The following is a 19,767-nucleotide window of genomic DNA, read 5'->3' on the forward strand; positions in this document are numbered from 1 at the left end:
CTGACATAACATAGTTTTCTGAGATTAGCATTCGGTAGAGTACTCAATTTTTGCTAATAATTTACTAATATTCCACACTTACCAAAAATAACCTTGATTATTTATAATTAAAAAACACATGTCTAATGAGATTAATCAAATAGAAAGATAAATAAGAGAAAAATAAGTAAGAGAGAAAACCAAACATAGAAATCACGGATATAAGTACACTGTGACTGAGCATTCCATCAGATTCCCCCTAGGCAACCAGCATAGAAAAGGATAAGTGATCATTTAAGTGAATGCCGAGGTTTATTACTAGATACATCATATCTTGTGTGTATATGCATAAGACACATAAGAGGAAAGAAATCACAAACATTAAATGTGACTTTTCCATTCAGCATCTGTCCTAATTCCCAAGCTCCTGCCAGAAGGTGTCAACGCTGGTAAAGCCAAGAGACCAATCTATAGTACCTGGTAGAGAGTGGATATTCACAAAATCTATGGTACACTAATGCCAAATGAATTGACCAATATCACATTTGAAGATATGTAGCAGCAATCTGCTCTTCACTTCTACCAGGTTAGAAATGTCAACTTAACTCGAACCAAGAAAAAAGAAAAAATTCCCTAGAATATCCTGTATCATGTGACATGTAAATCACCATTATAGGTAAAATATACTGTATGAGAACAAACACTCAACTTGATAAAGAATGGTATTTCTTTATTTGTGAAGTAGAGGAACCTGTAAATTATAGTTAAATTTCATTTTCTTTAGGGTATTAAAAATCAAGTGTCACTAGGCTGGAATGCCTGGTTTTGATCTCCATTCATCACAAAGTAAAAAGGAAGGTGATATCTGGAATGTAAAGTAACCAGTAGAGTTAAGATTTCAAGACTTATAATAAGTTTTTAAAAAAATCTACATAAGTATTAAATAGACTCTTTCATCTCCATACCCCCAGGTGCCTGGAAACCACTTGCAGGTTCACTGGAAGTAACTGAGCACAAGATCTGTTCCTGGGGGGCAATCTCTGAAGTGTCAGATGGGACACAGCAAAAAGGATTACACAAAATAGCTTTTTTCCCCAATAATGCACTTTAAACAGGTACTCTCAGCGGCACCCAAGAAAGAAAAGGAGGAGCCTCACAAGGTCTTTGGTGCACTGGGAGTTCCCAACTAAAGCATCTATCTTCTGACCTCCTGAGCTACAGAACAGCTTATGCTGCCCAACTCTCTACCTTTTGCCACATCATATACTGGATTATTCTCCTCTAACTAACCTAACCCCAGAAAGCATGCTATTCACTCTTCCTCATTGATCTTCATTGCAGTAGGAACCAATAAAATGAAACCAGGCTGATCCCTAATCTTGGACAGTTTTTCAAAATAACTATGAAAGTCAGATTTTGCTAGAAGGGATCTATGGCTTCAAGAAGGCTGCCATGTTAAGATACTTTTGTGTGTGCTACAGTGAGAGGCTCACAATGGAGTATTTTATGGCCAAAAGGACTGACTCAAGGCAGAGACTCAATTCACCTTCTCCTTCCACACACAGTTTTTAAAAAGCAATTTTTAAAATAAATAGACTTGACAGTGCCTACTGCAAAGATCTTACTCTACCTAAAAGGCTTTATCATTGTGCTTTGCAACCACCTGGGGTGTGGTTATATGAGTACCATATTCTCATCTTGTTGGGCTGGAGATTTTTCGAAAGCTCCCTGGGTGAGTTGGGCAGCCATGCTTGGTAACTACTGACCTACCTCACCCCTGCCCATTTTAACCCTCCTATGGAAGGTAGAATGCCTGGCTGCTTCTTAGCAACTGACATGAATATGGAGTTCCCAGAAACCATCAAACTTACATATGGCAAAAAAAAAAAAAAAAGCACATAATTATTGTTATACAATTAATGTACACAATATGAGTAGTTTAAAAATATGCCTACATTTGCGTTATCATCATGTTATTGAAAATTTTTTAAGGATAACATGTATAAGAACCCAGGCAGAGTAGGCTTTTGGAAACCAGAAATTCTAGGGTCTTAAAAATAGAGTTAATGAAACTTGTGGTTTGCAGAATTTATGGCTGTCATCCTAGTTTAATTGTTTATTGTTCCCCCCTCACTCTCAAAAATCTCCTCATGTGGATAATAAATAACACAATCGATCTAAAAATAAATAAAATAAAAGCCTGTATCATCTTTCTGCCAGAGGTGAGTGGTTTATATTGCAACACAATGTTTTATTTAAAGGCATTACACACCAGTAATTTTTAAGTGAAGAAATTAAACTTTAAAAGCACACAAATGAGAAGGATAGGTAACTTGGTATAATGAGATGCCTCCGTCATGAACGTAATTTTCTTCTTTAAAAAATGATTCATTCCTTTTTTATTTAAGAAAAGATCTTTAAGTATAAATATTCCTAATTAAAAATGGTCTGTGAGTCAAAAATATGAGAAAGATCGAAAGAGTGTATTCATCAGAGCTGGGCAGCATCCACTATTATTGAAATTGTATTAAAAGAACAGATAATTATACTCTTTATGTGTTCCATTTCAATAAACGTGTTTTTGCAGTTGGGTTGCTTTTCTTACTAATGTATACAATAGAGACCAGAAGTTTTATTATCAACGAAAGTATGTGAGATCAATGAAACGCAGCAGAAGGCTTTTATAATGAGAGCAAAGGAGAGGGTAATAACAGAGTGTTATAGGTTCTCCATTGTATATTGATCAACTGTTGTTCATTTTCCATTAAGTTATAACACATAAAAGGCACAGTCAAAGCTCTGGCATTTTTAAGTTGCTTTAGATCTGGCTGAATAACTACCTTGAGCGTGGATAACGTTGGCCACTGAACCCTTTAGCAAAGAGCAGCAGAGCTGCTGCTTTGTTCGAGAGGCTGTCTTAATGAAATGCATATTCTCATACCTCTTTTGGACATTTCCAAGATGTATTGTTTCTGGGGGGACTCCCCAGGGACAACCGAATCTGCCTCCGGGAAGCCGTTTAAAATCAAACTGGCAGCATATTTTAGGATCAGGTCCGCACGTATGAGGGATGTCATAGCTGTAGAAGGGCATCATGTGGCAAAAAATATCTGTGCCAGATCCCAGATCTAAAATAAAGAGCCAACAGACAAAACCTGGATTTATAAATTGTGTTTTCCCAAAGCTGATCAAAATGCCAGTACTTTCTACATATATAATGCAAGCTCCACCCTAAATCCACAACCTACTTGACTACTACTCGTACATAAACCCCAGCAGCATTTAACGACCACCAGCCTGAAGGAAGAGACTCACATCTCAGTCTCTATCTCCTCTATCTCAACTGAGCAGAGACCCAACATGGACCAGCGTCTGCTGGCCTGGAAAGATACAAACCGAACAGAAGCAAAACTTAATCACTGGCTCACCCAAAATTATGGGCTGTGTCCATCCCTGTGTCCCATATAGGCTGCCAGCTCCTTGCCACATCTGCCCCCATAGCAGTTATGGGACACACTGAGAAAGACCGTGACACTGGCTGCAGAGGAAAGGATAGAAGAAGAGAGGAAGAGAATAAAGGGAAGAAAGGAGGAAGGTAGGGAGGCTTATGAAATGCCGGGCAAATTCCTATCTATTTCTTGTTGTGAGAAGAAGAAAGGGCCACTAGAAGAGTTCACAGTCTCCCCGATGTTCACCAATGAAGAGCCACTGGGACTTTTCACCAAGAAAGCAACACAGGACAAGTGAAAGTACTTCTTAAAACCCAAAAACAAACAAACAAAAAAACAAGAACAAAAACAAAGCAAACAAAAAATATACAGAAAGTGAGCACTGGTTAGTGACGCAGAACTGTCTTTAAGTAAATCCTCAATGCCATCGAGTATCGTTATCACTGCCCTTGAGAGGTCAGAAGCCTACCACCCAGTGATAGAAGGCTTAAACAAGCGTTAACAATTGTTACCTTTGTAGTCTCCTGATCTGTAAATACCACTCCCCCTTTATTTAAGTGTGGATTTCTACTTTTCAGCAGTGGGTTATGTACTGCTTTTATGACAAAGACAGACACAACAACAACAACGAAAAAGAAAAAAGACAACACGCACGTTTGAAAAAATGAAAATAACTGCTTCATTAAGAACCAGAACACACAAAGAAGCTCAAATGAGTTCCAAAACATAATTTTGAAGCAACATGTTCAAATCTATCTGGTAAGTGCTAAAATATTCCAGTTCTATCTCATACTCCATTTAGTTAAAGTAATTACCAGCTCTTTTCCAAATTTTAAAGCTATTATAGTTTGTATATTTCTGTGCTGTCAGTTGCTTCACTGAATCACACTCGAGTGTGACATCATAGATGCTGGTCACTAATGTTTGCTATCTGCACAGAGGCCCTGGGTGGCAACTTTTCTTGCCTTCTCCTATAGATCAAAGACACACTAAACAGCCCACTCCTTTGCCGCACCTGTACTATTTGGCAGCTCATTTGCACATCTCAGTTTATCTGCTGCCATTGGTCTTGTCTTTTATCATACTAAGACTGTAATTTCTGATAGGCAAAGAAGTTTTCTCCATTTCTTCCAAGCATGGTGTTAAGTACATAAAAGTACTTAGTAATTTCTTGCTGATTGATATTTATAGGCAATTTGAATGTGGGCAATACTATAAGTAGGGCCTCTTCACATTAAAAATCCTTTTTCTTAAGAAATTAATATGCTCCTTTGCATTTGACCAAACTATACAGGATATAACCCCCTACGAGTTCTTGTTTTCCCTATAGGTTTTAATTCCCAGAATAAAAAACTATATAGTTAATTTCTTCCCTTACTGAAAAAACAGCAGTATGTATAACAAAGTTACTGTCTAGATTTACAAATGATTTTTTGAAAACACTTACAGGGGGAACTAACTTACACAGGAAAGCAAGTATGATGCAATGCAGTGATTTCTGAACATTGTTTTAGCAACGAAATCCTTTTTGCAGATGAAATCTTACTGAGATCTCAGTAACAGGATGGCAGTGAATGCCAGGGGCTTAAAGCCCGGGCTTCTGAATTATACAAAGCTGGATTTGTACCTACTACCTGCATGACTTTGGCAAATGGCTTCACAGCTCTAAGCATCCATTTCTTCACCATTTAAAAGGGATAATAAGAGAACCAAAGTTAAAGGATAATGATCTAGTGAGAGAGCAGGTATAAGGCATACAATACAATGCATGGCCCATAATAAGAACTCAGTAAAGAAAAAGAAATAATAAAGTATTCTGAATTAAATGGGGGTTGGGAAAGGCAAAAACCTCTCAAGAGGCCTAAATCTTGTCTCCTCCCCACCCCACAGCTGAGAGCTGTAGAAGTATGACCTTGGGAATACCTGTGTACCCACAGAACACAGCGTGAAAACAAGCAGTACAGGTAATAGGAGGGCTGTTCCAGGAGGACAGGATTAAGGTTTTAAAAAGCAATTCTTACTAGATGCAGAGACAGGAAAGCCAGAAGGAGAAAACACAGGCTGAATGTGAAATAAATGACTGGACATAAGTTCTAACACATGTTCAACTTTGTGATAAAACACGTCCTTTTCAAAACAGAAGTAAAAGCATTACTTGCAAAAGACTGATTCTTTACATTTCTTTACCTCCTTAAGGCATGAAAAAGAATCCACAATGTTCTACAGATAAATAGCCTCAGCACTTATTAAGAGAATCTTAACACAAATACACTGGGAAAAAAATTGTAAGAATGTGTATCCAGAAGCAACCTCATTCTCAAGACGGAAACTCTGAATAAAACCCGTAACAGCAGGAGTCCATAACCCTTATGAAAGAACTTTTAGGTCAAGGGAGATCTTCCACTTTCATCACACCCCACATACCCCAATTCTGTCTCCAAAAAAATTCCAGCGTTTTATGCAATGCAAAATGTTTTTTAATTGCATAATGAACTCTCTGAATAAGCATGTGAGAAAATCCAGCACGTTTGAGGAGATAAGCCATCGTTGGTGAATGTCCAAAAGGATCAATAGACCAACCGGACCGAGGTTTCACTCCTGTTGATAAAGAAAATAAGTGTTATTTTTTTAATTGCTAATGAAATGAAAAGAAGTCACAATACATTCAGACCAGTCAGAGTTCTACGGTATTCTGGGTTTGGGGACAAAGCATCTCCCCAGCATTATCCTTCAGCATACACTCCCAGCAGGGCTCCCAGTTGGGAGGATCCTGCCACCACCATGTCTTCCCAAGCAGAGGAATGGCGCTAGAGGTTAATCAGCTGGAGCAGAAAGAGGCACTCTGCCATCTTGTAGGTATTAGAAAGCTACTGCCATTTGATGGAGCTAGAGAAACAAACAGGACCTAGCCCTCCGCCTTTTAAGACCTCACAGTCTTGTTTTCCTTTGAGTTGGATAACCCAGGAACTGCTGCTATGTAATAAAGAAAAGTGAGCTAACATATTTCAACCTGTACCCCTCAATCACAATGTTAAGGAATTTTCGGGCTGTCTTTCATACCTCACAACAGCTCTGAATCATCTTTTTATATAATAGCAGCACTGGCCAAAATAACTACCATATTTCATTAAATCTTGATGAAATATAATTGTAACATAATATAATGCTGGTACTTTCTCTCTACCCAGAAAGGATTAATGGAATTTTTCACAACTGACTCACAGCAATTATGAGAGCCACAGACTAAAGATATAGCTCAATTTCACACAGGGTACAGTATAAAAAAATAAACATAATAAATATAAAGATTAGGATTAAGGAAAGACAACTAGTTATCCAGCATTATACAAATCTGATCTTTTATTTATTCAGGATACTCAGAACTCTGTGGAACAATCCTGACGATGAACACAGGGCTGGGAAGCCCACAGAGAAGACAGGAGAAAAAGTCGGAACTCTCAGAGGACCAAGAATATGTGTCAAAACTCAAAGAACCAACCACATATTTTTGTATTTCACATATGCAATTCACCTCTAAAAACTAAAGAAATCTTGAACTCAATTTAGTATTTTTGTTTTTGTGGTGGTATGGTTTAACAATTCTGGAACTACTTCTCCTGTATTCCAAGATTGGGCAAATTAAGACAAGGGAGCCAGGTTTCCCACTGTTAAGGAACCACCAAATACGTAAATGTAGGAGAGCAGAATGTACTTAGAACACTGAATTGAAATAGGAGGCATCAGCACTAACTTAAGGTTTTTGTTTTTTTTTAAAGATTTTATTTATTTATTTCACAGACAGAGATCAGAAGTAGGCAGAGAGGCAGGCAGAGAGAGAAAGAGAGAGAGAGAGAGAGAGAGAGAGGTGGAAGCAGGCTCCCTGCTGAGCAGAGAGCCCGATGCGGGACTTGATCCCAGGACCGTGGGATCATGACCTGAGCTGGAGGCAGAGGCTTTAAACCACTGAGCCACCCAGGCGCCCCTAACTTAAGGTTTTTTAAGAAACACACACCCACACCCATTTTCTAGCTCTGTCCTAGGAAGGCCTAGATGCTGTAACACCCCAAGACCAATGAGTACACCTTAGCTTCTAGATATGACACTATGCTCTATTAAAAATAACCTTAAGGAAATGCTCATCCCAGGATGGTGACTGGGAAAATACAAACAAGCCTGGAACTTATACTTAAAGCATAAAGTAAAGAAATGGTCAAAGCATCATGGGAACATATTAAAATAACTCAGGAGACAGCCTGTAGGGGCTTCCACTATCCAAATGTGTGACAACTGGGGTATCAAAATAAACAATGATAGTATTGGATTATAACCCACTGAATAAAATAAGAAGCCATGAGATCCATGAGTCCCAAATAAAAAGAAAATTAAAAAAAAAAAAAGAAATAGGAAATAAAGGAAATAAAAAGGGAAGGTATTCCTTTCAACATGATTCCAACTAATAATTATAGAAGGAATGCCAGAGTTAGAAAATCATCAATGGATCCTAAAACTACAACATGCAAGTCTGATGAGGAAAAGGGTATTTACCTAATCTCAACGTGTCTCCCACAAATAAGTTAAGAATTAAAGAAGAAAAATGTGATAGTAACAGCAAAGAAACTCAACAGACACAAATTAAGCAACTGACCAAGGCTAGCAGCACCAGGATTAAAGCAGGGTGCACTGAGGCCAGCAGGACATCACTGCAGTGATCTTCCAGCAAAAGTAGTAGACTGGTTTAGGTTAGGTTACAAAAGAAGGAAGGAAGAGAGGAAAGGAGGAAGGGAAAATGACCTGAAGGTAATCACATGGAAACGGACACACTCAAATAAAAAGACTTTCTACAACAAAGGTTTGCACTCCTCAAAAATATCAAGGTCAAGAAATTAAAAAAAAAAAAAAAAAAAAAGGCCGAGGCGCTAGCTGTTCCAGATTAAAGGAGATGGAAGAGCTGTGATAACTAAATTCAACACATGACCATGGTTGGATCCTGGACTTCAAGGAAAAAAAAGAAGCACCTTTTATAAAAAAAAAAAAAAAAAAAAAAAAATGCTACTGAGACAATTTGAATATAGCCTATGAATTATATTATAGTATTCTATCACCACCACCATTCTGGATTTGGTAACTTTCTTCTGGTTATATAAGAAAATGTCCTTATTTCTTAGAAAATGCACCATGAAAGACTGGAAGATAAAGGAAGATGCCTCCAACTTACTGTCAAATGGCTAAAAAAAAAGGGGATATGAATCGAGTAGAAGACATATGAAAGAGCCCTTCCCAGCTGTCATGCAACTTTTTATAAGTTTGAAATTATATCAAAATTAAATTATAGGGACACTTGGGTGGCTCAGTCAGTTAAGCGTCTGCCTTCGGCTCAGGTCATGATCTGATCAGGTCGTGGGATTGAGTCCTGCATCGAGCTCTTTGTCCAGCAGGGAGCCTGCTTCTCCCTCTCCCTGCTGCTCCCCCGACTTGTGCGTTCTCTGCCTCTCTATGACCAATAAGTAAATAAAAACTTCAAAAAAAAAAAAGTTATAATAAAGGATTGCAAAGTCCCAAATAAAAGGGGTGGAATTAGCTTAGAAGTGAGAGTAAGAATCCACCATCAAATTCTACAGTGATGTCAGATTTTAGCATAGTCAGGGATGTTTTCCATATCAAACTCACTTGACACATTAGGAGCAACAACCTAGCTGCAGTGGACTTAAAAGAGTCCCTAGGAGGCAACGATAGAAAAAAGAAAGAATGTAAACCGTATTTTTTAAAACTCTGACATGAAAGGAGATGAGACCTAGAAAGGACCCCAGTACCCTGCTAGGGTTTTCCTTGGTATGGCAAGTATTGTTCAAAAGGGGGAATCGGGCAAATTTAGGGAAAAGCACAGCATTTAAAAAAAAAAAAAAAAAAAAGGGCCAAAGTTTTATAATGGGCATGTTTGCCAATACCAAGAAAGGTCATGAAAAAAATTTTGTGCCATCAAGCAAGATTAAGATTATCAAAATATGTAAAACTAAAAATTGTTAGGAAAAATGACAAGAAATAGTCATTAAAAAGAATGAATACACCATTCGATTTTTGTCAAACCTAATAGACTTAAAAATTAGAACATGAGTTATATGAATAATATAATTAGTACAACTGGATTATTCCAAGTACCTTTACTATGAAAGCATAACAGAAGTCAGGCAACAGTTAGAAAAATGGCTATGTGGGCCCAAAGACAACCTTAATAATTCCAACTTTAAAAAATGTATAATGATATTTGTATAATAGAGTTCACAAAAGCAGAAATTAACAAAAACCTGAATAATTTAAAAAAGATTCCATGACCAAATATAAAAATAAAGCATCCAAAATAACATGTTGTTCTAAGCTGCTTAGAAAACAAAACAGAACATGAATTTATAAAACGCAGCCAAAGCTACAAAAAAGATAATTCATAGTCTCAAATGTGTTCATCATCTAAATGTAAGAGCTAAAACCATAAAATTCCTAGGTAGAAACCACAGAGTAAATTCTTATGACCTTAAGTGAGATAACTGTTTCTTAGCTGCGACATCAGAAACACAAGTGATGAAAGAAAAACTAAACAGGACTTCATGAAAATCAAAGCTTATATGCATCAGAGGACACCTTCATGAAACTGAAAAACAACCCACAGAATGGAAAAAATAATTTGCAAATCCTTGTCTGACAAGAAATCTGTATCAAGAATATATGAAGAATTCTTGTAAGTCAACAATAAAAGGACAAAGAATCCAATTATAAAAATTGGCAAATAATTTGCACAGACATTTCTCCAAAGAAGATATGCAAATAGCCAATACACACAAGAAAAATGCTTAATATCATTAGTCTTCAGGAAAATGCAAATCAAAGCCATCATGAGGGACCATTTCATACACAGTAGCATGGTGAAAATGAAAAAGACAGTAACAAATGCTGTTGCACATGTGGAGGAATTAGAACCCTCATACATTGCTGGAGGGAATGCAGAATGGTAGAGCCATTTTGGAAAATAACTAGGCCCCCTTGAAATGCTAAGCACAGAGCTACCGTATGGCCCAGCAATCAGCTAGGTATACACCCAAAAGAAATGAAAACCTACGTCCTCACAAAAACTTACATAAATGTGGGGAGGGAGAGATGGGGTAACTGGGTGATGGGCATTAAGGAACTGGGTGATGAAATGATGAGCACTTAGTGTTATATGCAACTCATGAATCACTAAATTCTACCTCTGAAACTATTAATCTGCTGTATGTTAACTGAACTGAATTTAAATTAAAAAAAAGATTTGCTAGGTAAAATAAAAAAAAAAAAAAGCAAAAAAAAACTTACAGAAGTGTGTATAGCAGCATATGCACAGTAGCCAAAAAGGGGAACACTCTAAATGTCCATCAACTGAAAAAAGGAGAAACAAATGTGGTCTTTCCAAACAAAATAATACTATTCAGTTATAAAAATGAATGGAGCACTGATGCATGCTACAATATGAATGAACTTGAAAACATCATGCCAAGTAAAAGAAGCCAGTTACAAAGGCCATACTATAGGATTCTGTGTATCTGCAATGTCTAGAAAAGTCAAATCCATACACACAAAAAGCAGATGAGAGGGCACCTGCGTGGCTCAGTCCCTTAAGGGTCCAACTCGATTTCGGCTCAGGCCATGTTGGGCTCCGCAGTCACTGCGGACTCTTGGATTCTGTGTCTCCCTCTGCTCTTCCTCCCTGCCCCCCACACTCTCCCTGTCTCTAAAATAAATGAATACATCTTTAAAAAAAAAAAAAAAAAGGGCAGTCGTGGCATGGGCCTAGGGCAGGGAAGGTTGCAGGCAATTAGGAGTGTGACTATTAATGGTTAAGAGATTTCTTTTGGGGGAATGTTGAAAATATTCTAAAAATAGGTGGTGGTAATGATTGCACAACTCTGTGAACACACTCAAAACTACTGAACTGTACACTTTAAGTGGGTACATTTTATGATACAGGAGACAATACAATTGTAAGAAGAAAATTTATGCTGAGCAAAGGCCGCCAGATCCAAAGAGTTCATATATATGAAGTTCTGAAATAAGCAAAAATAATCTACAGTGATAGAAATCAGGGAGCAGCTGGCTGCAGGAGACTTGAGGAGGATGAGGGAACTTTCTGGGGTAATGAAAAAGTGGCTCATTGGGTATACTTTCGCCAAAACTTGAACTCCATAGTTAAGATTTACATGTTACACTGAATTTAACTTATATGTCAATAAAAGCTAAATGTAAAGGAAAAAACAATACCCAAAACTGAGGTTTATCAAGAAAATATTCGTGGTTTAGAAGACAATTAAGTATTTAAGAAAAGTGGCACTGTGTAGGGGGTCCCTAAGTCTGCCTCCCCCATCTAGTGACCTGTTAAGACTCAGTATACAGTCCTACTCACAGCTGTGATTTATTACAGTGAAAGGATACAATGCAAAAATTCACAAAGGGAAAAAGCATGGGGGCAGGGCACAGGCAGGCACAGTGTCCCTGGGAAACCAAGCACAAGCTTCTAAGAGTCATTTCCCTATGGAGTCACACACGATGGGTTCAATCCCTCCATGTTTTGACAACAATCGAAACAACTGTGACAAGAGTGAAATGCTGTCAACCAAGGAAGCCCTGAGAGACTCCATGTTCAGGGTATTTGCTGGGGGCTGGTCATGGAGGCACCCTCAGGCTAGCAGTACATACTAAGACTCTGGACTTCCAGAAGGAAACGAACTCAATACACGATCACAGTAGCATCTGTGATTAGCATAAACTACATTGTTTTTATACAGTTTAAACATAGCGAACCAATTCCATAGTATCTGTGTGGTAAGTATACATGTTTTTTATTGAACTTATTTCTTGGCATTTCCATTTTTTGTTAGAGATTAACTCACTGCCACCCCTATTCATTCCTTATATTTTGGAATAATTCAAACTTAAAAGAAAAGGTGTAAGAATAATATGAAGAACTCCCATAAACAACTCCACCAGATTTACTAATTATTAATATATTTGCTTTATTTTTTTCTTTTGCCATATCGTCGGTATGACTGTTGTTATCAGAATAAGTTGCAGCTATCACATCTATACAGAAAAGACATAATACAGGTGGTCTGAAAGTACTATCTTTAGAAAGGTCTTGCTTGGAAGCTTTGCCCTTGGCTGGTGTCTGGGGACTTGGATTTCCTAAATGCTATAAAACTACACTAAGATATGAAATATTTGAAAAGAATTACATAACACATTGCAAGATGCAAATATTAGACATTGCAAAGATTTAAATGAGTCCCATGTTCTTACAAGTTATAGTGAACAACTGATTTTTATCAGTGCAGCAGCCCCTTCCCCACATCTTGGGATAACAAGATCCTTCTTTCGCAGGGAGGACCTATTAACATGGTTCCAGTGGAGCTGACCATGCATTCCACAAACCCCTCTCCCCCATGACCATTTCCAATAAATTGACTACGCCTTGATGATTTCAGCCCCTATACCTCTGGCCACAGAAACTGGCTCAGAATTATACACTTAATTAGAAGTGAAGCAATTAGATAAGGTATTAAGAAAAACTTCTACTGATTAGACTGGGAAGATGAGAATCATAGTTGCCTATGGCCATCTTAGCATGTGAAGAGAACCAGGAGAAGACTAAAGCCATGCAAGAATAAGCAGAGCCAAGTGGTGCCCAGGTGGCTCAGTCACCTGAGTGTCCAATTCTTGATTTCTGCTCAGGTTATGATCTCAGGGTAGTGAGATCAAGACCCATGTAGGGCTCTGTGCTAGGCACGGAGACTGCTTCAGATTCTCTCTTTCCTTCTCCTTCTGCTCCTCCCCGACCCTCTCTCTCATAAATAAATAAATAAATAAATAAATAAGCAGGCAGAGCCAAAAGAGACAGTGTCCACACAATATAATTTGAGTCCCCTGGATCCAACCTTACCTGAACCTACCATACCTCTGGAATTCTCAATGACAAAACTAATAACTTTCTTTGGTTGTTCTTTTTCTTAGGCAAGTAAATTAGGTTTTGCCTCTTCTAACCAAATAGTTTTAATATAAAATTAAAATCCCAATGGGATACTGTTAGAAAAAAATTATTCTATAATTAATAAGAAGAGTACATAAAATAATAGATTACAAAGTAGATGACCCTAAAAGTGACCATATTATATTTATGTAAGTTAGCTTATGATTGAAGAGACATCATAAATTAATGAAGGATAAAAAATACTGGGAAAATTGGTTATTTAAAAAAATAAAACAGAGCCTCATCTCACGTTCCCCAAAATTAATTACCCAAAGTAGTCCAAATGAAGGAGAAAGACATCAATACATACCTAGATTTTTTTCCAGCCACTGATGTCCTTCAATTAGTTGGTCAATTAAGGCAAAATAATGTGCAGCAGCTTCATCAGGCATAACCCAGCCACCTGTCACAATTTCAAATTGACCATTCTGTAGCAAACTAGAGAGAAAATAATATAGTTAACAGTAACATATATAAGAAAAGTTTAAATAAAAGATTCAAAATAGTGTAAACATTAGGGACAGCCATCAACCAAGTATAACCAGTATTTATACAAGTTACTAAAAAAATGTTTTTAAACCAGGGAATAAATTTCAACTTTGGGGCCCTAGTGATAAAACATCTTTAGTAAAGTGTGTGCAGTGACCCCTCTCCCCATCCTTTCCTAAGCAAAGCCACTGCAGGTGACTCTGGAAGTTCCTTTTCGTAAGGTTGTGATCTCCCAGACAACTCTAAAGATCCTGAGATTAGGAGACACATCTGATTTATTTCTGAACCTTACAAAGCACCTAGCAAAGTGCTTTCCTTGCAGTATATGCTGAATGTTTATTGGAGGACTGTCATTTTTAAGCACGATATTTGTTTCAATATACCTATACTGAAAAACCAATATTTATTTTAGTCCTTCTGACAATGGTGAGTTAATCATGCAAACTACACAAAAGTAATAATAATAAAGGTAAAGCCAGTAGATAACATGCCTCTGGGAGTACCGAAAACATTATAAAGCACTTTGCTCCAGATTCAGTTAAAATGTGTCTATATAGGGGCGCCTGGGTGGCTCAGTGGGTTAAAGCCTCTGCTTTCGGCTCAGGTCATGGTCCCAGGATCCTGGGATCAAGCCCTGCATCAGGCTCCCTGCTCAGCAGGGAGCCTGCTTCCCTCTCTCTCTGCCTGCCTCTCTACCTACTTGTAATCTCTGTCTGTCAAATAAATAAAGTCTTTAAAAAAAAATGTGTCTACATAGTTTATTTTTACATTATTGACTGAAAAACTCTAGCATTACCATTTTTTGTCCATTGGGTACTCCTTTGCCATAATACTATCAAGGTAACTAGATTTCAAGCCCTAGAACAACTGAATTGTTACAAGAAGATCCTTTCCTCCAAAAAAACAAAATCATAGACTATTAAAAATGTGAAGAAGTGTCCAAGGAAGTATAGAAGTCAAGAATTTAAGCAAACACCTTCAATGCCATAGATTTGTCAGTTTGCAGTAAGATGGTTTGAAAAATAGTGTAGAATTTCAGATAGAAAAGCAGCTCTAATAAGGGTACACATCACTGGATACCTACCCCCAACAGCCAAGTACCCAGCCAAATTTAGTCGAAGTAGCCCAGAAGCATAAAAGATAAACATTTTCCTATAAAACCTATAACAGAATCCACTACATTAACACAACATCTCATTTATTCAAACATATGCATAATCATATAATCCATGACAGAGTGGATAATGGACACAAATTTTAAAAATGAATAATCCCTTGTATAAAATTTTTATTTTTTTTAATTTTTTTTTTTTAAGATCTTATTTATTTGACAGAGAGAGATCAGAAGTAGGCAGAGCAGCAGGCAGAGACAGAAGGGGAAGCAGGCTCCCCTCTGAGCAGAGAGCCCGATGTGGGGCTCGATCCCAGGACCCTGAGATCATGACCTGAGCCGAAGGCCGAGGCTTAACCCACTGAGCCACCAAGGTGCCCCTAAAATTTTTAAATATTAATTTAATCTGTATTGCCATGGGAATCACCAACTAACATAATTTTACATGGAATTATGATGGCTAACGTCATTACAGTGTCTAAAAAAACCCAAATGTCTAGCCAAACCTTAGATTCTCATAGGCCCAAATCAAGAACTTCTGATATACAAGCTGGAAATCTCTGAAAAAAAAAAGCATTTCTTTAATAACACAACTAAGTCCAAGGTTATTTTGTCCTATTCTTACAGCCAAACTGCTTCCAGCCAATTCTCCCTACATCTTTCTGGTGATTGCCAGATTTAGCCACACTATGGAGGCCTCGGCCCAGACCCAGCACTTATGTCTTATGGCCAGTACCTGGAAGCCTGAGACATCAGGACCGATTTGGGATTTAAACTCTGGCCATCAAATATAGAAACCTGGCTCCCTATCTTAGCATTCCAGTAAACAGATCTTTTGGAAAAATTCAGAAATAAATTGGTCAAAACAAAGTCTTTGCTGCTTCCAAACAGAAAATAGAAATTACAGATTAAGAAATCAAAAGTAAAATTAAAAAAATCACTCCAATGATGGAATTTTTCATCTCAATTCTCTTTTGCTACATGATCCCTGTCCCAGAGGCATGAATGGGCTCCAAAAACAGCTGAGAAAAGAATCACACCTACTATATACAGCAACTAGTTTCCCCAGGTCCATTTGTATACCTAGCCTTTCTTCCCTCCCCATTATGCCATAGATGACTGTAATCCGTACTGAGTTCTTATTCGAACACAATGGTTATCTTAAAGATCAACTTGTCACTTAATTTTGGAAGGCATGAAAAGCCTCCCACGCATTAAAATGTTTTCCAGAATATTTTTACCTACTTACTCTCTTCCTCCTATTTTTCCCAAACTGACTGGTACCAGGTGTACTCATGTCTCAGCTCAAATAAAACCTACCCAGAGAAGTCTCCCCGAGCACCTAACTTAAATCAATCCTCCCACCATACCACCACGTTCTCACACAATAGCATTTATCACCAACCAGAATTACCTTGTTAGTTTCCATGCCCTCCCCCGCACTCCAGCCACCATGAGAGCATAATGTAAGCTCCCAGAGAGCATGGACTAGCACCTGCTGTTTCGCTCACTCACCCACACCCAGCACTGAGAAGTGTATGTGGCCTGTAAGGGGCACTCTAATAGTTGTGAGATAAATGCGGAATTAACGAACAAGACTCTCGGCTCAAAGTCAGTATCTACAGGCAGTTTTGGATTACATGAATCTCACATACACATGCAAAATAAATTGGACAGCAAGCGGCCAGGTGCAAAGGAGTCTGAATGATCCAGGTGTGAGGTGGTACAACGCAGAATATGAAAGCGGTGGGGTGCTTGGGTGGCTCAGTCGGTTAAGGGTCTGCCTTTGGCTCTGGTCATGATCTTGGGGTCCTGGAATTGAATCCCAAATCAGGCTCCCTGATCATCGTGAAGCCAGCTTCTCTCTCTGCCCCTCTCCCTCCGCTCTTGCTTGCTCTCTCTCACACACAAAAATAAATAAAATCTTAAGAAAAAAAAAAAGAATATTAAAGCTTTAGGAAATATTGAAGAGGAGGGAGAGAGAGGATGAGAGAGGATGTGTCTCATGAAAAATCATCAATGGGAATTGGGCAACGACAGGCAATAGAAGAAAGTACTAAAGCACATATGGCTTGGGTGTTAATTCCTGGTGTCTAACGGCACCATAGTGTGACACTCAACAGTGGAGGTGAGAATGGAGGTCACTTTGTGGTCATAAATATAATTTTGGATAAGCTGTTTGATAGGATGGTGAGACATCCCAAAGGAGCTAACCAAAGAAGAAAAGTTCAGGAAAAGAGGCCAAAATAAAAATTAAGCTTGAGGGGACTAAAACACAGAGGAAACAGAGAAGCTAGGGCGTAAGGAGAAAACAACCAAAAGCAGAGTCGAGGACCAAGCAGAAGAAAATATAAAAGGAAAGAGAGGCAGTAAGAAATGTTAAAGATAAAAAGAATAAATCTGAGAAAATAGCCTAGAACATTCTAGAAAACAGTAATGAGGTGCAACCTACACTCCCCCTTGGAGAAAGGAACTTTTATAGTTAAAAAGCTACCACGTAACTGTGACCTACTCAGAAAAAGACACATCAGTGGGTCAGAACATAAGGCAGAGAAATAAAATTTTAAAGTATTTATACTATTAAAGTAGCAAATTATGTTAGTGGAAAAGAACGGGATACACTTTTATTTACAAAAGCTTGAATCAGAGGGATTTAAAGCAAACTCATAAGAAAGCCAAGTTATTATGTCATACAAGCCAAAAGACTGATACTTTGAAAGAGCATCTCCGATAGAAAATCAGCTTTAATAAGGATACATTTTTTTTTAAGATTTTATTTATTTATTGAGAGAGAGAGAGAGAGAGAATGAGGGAGAGAGAGAGCATGAGAGGAGAGAAGTCAGTGGGAGACGCCGACTCCCTGCCGAGCAGGGAGCCCGATGCGGGACTCGATCCTGGGACTCGATCCTGGGACTCCAGGATCATGACCTGAGCCGAAGGCAGTCGCTTAACCAACTGAGCCACCCAGGTGCCCATAATAAGGATACATTTTTTAAGGAAAACTGCATGAATAGGTCACAACAAGCATGAATGATGCCACAGTCGCAGGCCAGAAAAGACACAGGTTTTAGCTTTTCTTAGGACTGTCTCTAATCAAGCAGAAGAAAAACCGAAAGGAGGAGAAGAAGAAGAAGAAGAAGAAGAAGAAGAAGAAGAAGAAGACGACGACGACGACGACAACATGAAATGAAATACGAAGCAATATAACAGTGACTAGACAACTGGCCAAACCATCAGGTTGGTAAGTCCTCCTATTCCACTGAACTGTCTGGTTTTCCTAGTCTATACAAAAGAATGGTGAAAACCAGATGATAAACTGGAAGATTCTTAGAGGCAGGATGGTTGGTCGGATATGAAATATTCACTGGGTTAGGCAAAAACGCTCACCAAAACCAAAACCCAACAAAAACAAAAACCCATACACAGCAATGCAGAAGAGAGAAAGGTACAGAATTCCCATGTAGATGCCTGTATTCTATGCAGTTAAGTATTCGTAAATGACAGAAAAACAAAAAGGTCCAAAGAAACACGAGTAAAACATTAACCAGATGGTTGAGAAACACAGCAACTGTACAAAAAGTAGGACTGCCAGTCTAGAGAAACACCACCTCAGGAAAGACTTAGAAAAACATTTCTAAGTAATAACAGAAAAGCTATGGTAGTCTACAAAAAAGTACAATTATTTAAAATTGCCACTGTTAGCAACACGATGAGAATAAAATTAAGACAGACTGCAACTCTATATTTGAGACTAATTTTTTTTTAATCAAGCAATGGGAAATACCTATAGCTATGGAAAAAGTCACTTAGAACAAATACAGGTGCTTCCAATTTCCATGCACCCAGTGCTCAACAAGAAACAACTGAGCTCTTTCTCTAGCTCAGAGGAACACAAAATCAAAAAAGACATGCCCACTCCATAGAACGTATTGCTTGGTTTCTGCCAAAGAGACTGGCTTCTGGCAAATTTTTTGCGTGTACATTTTCCCTCATATTTCCGAACAAACATGAGATCTAGAAGCAGAAGTGAAAAGACAAGGAAAGGGAGGGAAAGAAAAGAATATATACATACAGAAAATGGGAAACCAGGCACGAACTTTCAAAATTAACAACACTCCTGTTTCACGTTTTTAAATGGTTGACTTGTAACTACTGGTAACAGCATGGCACATTTCTGTTTCTACTATTTCACTGCTGAGGAATTTGGTATAAAAAGCTTAACAAAATAACTGATCAAAATTAGGCTGAGCAGCGGCGCCTGGGTGGCTCAGTGGGTTAAAGCCTCTGCCTTCAGCTCAGGTCATGATCCCAGGGTCCTGGGATGGAGCCCCATGTCGGGCTCTCTGCTCAGCAGGGAGCCTGTTTCCCTTCCTCTCTCTCTGCCTGCCTCTCTACCTACTTGTGATCTCTGCCAAATAAATAAATAAAATCTTTAAAAAAAAAAATTAGGCTGAGCATATCTGTCACAGCTCGATTTGCCTAAGATGCAGATTTTACACTTATGAATGTACTTGCCGAGCACATGGAACTGCAAATCATTTTCTCTGAGTGTCACTTTTTCCCCTATGTAGACTTATCACACATTTGGAACTTGGTCACACATAGAAAGACAGACTCAAAGAGCGTTTTTCCCTAATGGCGAAATTGTTACAGATAACTCAGTAGTAAAAAAATGCATCATTTAGCAAGCTTCA

General features: G+C 38.2%; 1 protein-coding gene across 1 annotated transcript in view; it reads right to left on the reverse strand.

Annotated features, from left to right (window-relative positions):
* MAN2A1 (mannosidase alpha class 2A member 1) overlaps positions 1-19,767 on the reverse strand; it is a 167,646-nt gene that overhangs the window by 93,215 nt on the left and 54,664 nt on the right. The window contains exons 5-7 of the mRNA XM_080804167.1: positions 13,784-13,911; positions 5,853-6,026; positions 2,921-3,107 (exon numbers count right to left, since the gene is read on the reverse strand). Coding sequence (XP_080660293.1) covers positions 2,921-3,107; positions 5,853-6,026; positions 13,784-13,911 — 489 coding nt within the window. The remainder of the gene's footprint in view (positions 1-2,920; positions 3,108-5,852; positions 6,027-13,783; positions 13,912-19,767) is intronic.

Source organism: Martes martes (genome assembly GCF_963455335.1).
Source record: "Martes martes genome assembly, chromosome: 5".
In the NCBI taxonomy this organism is placed as follows: Eukaryota; Metazoa; Chordata; class Mammalia; order Carnivora; family Mustelidae; genus Martes; species Martes martes.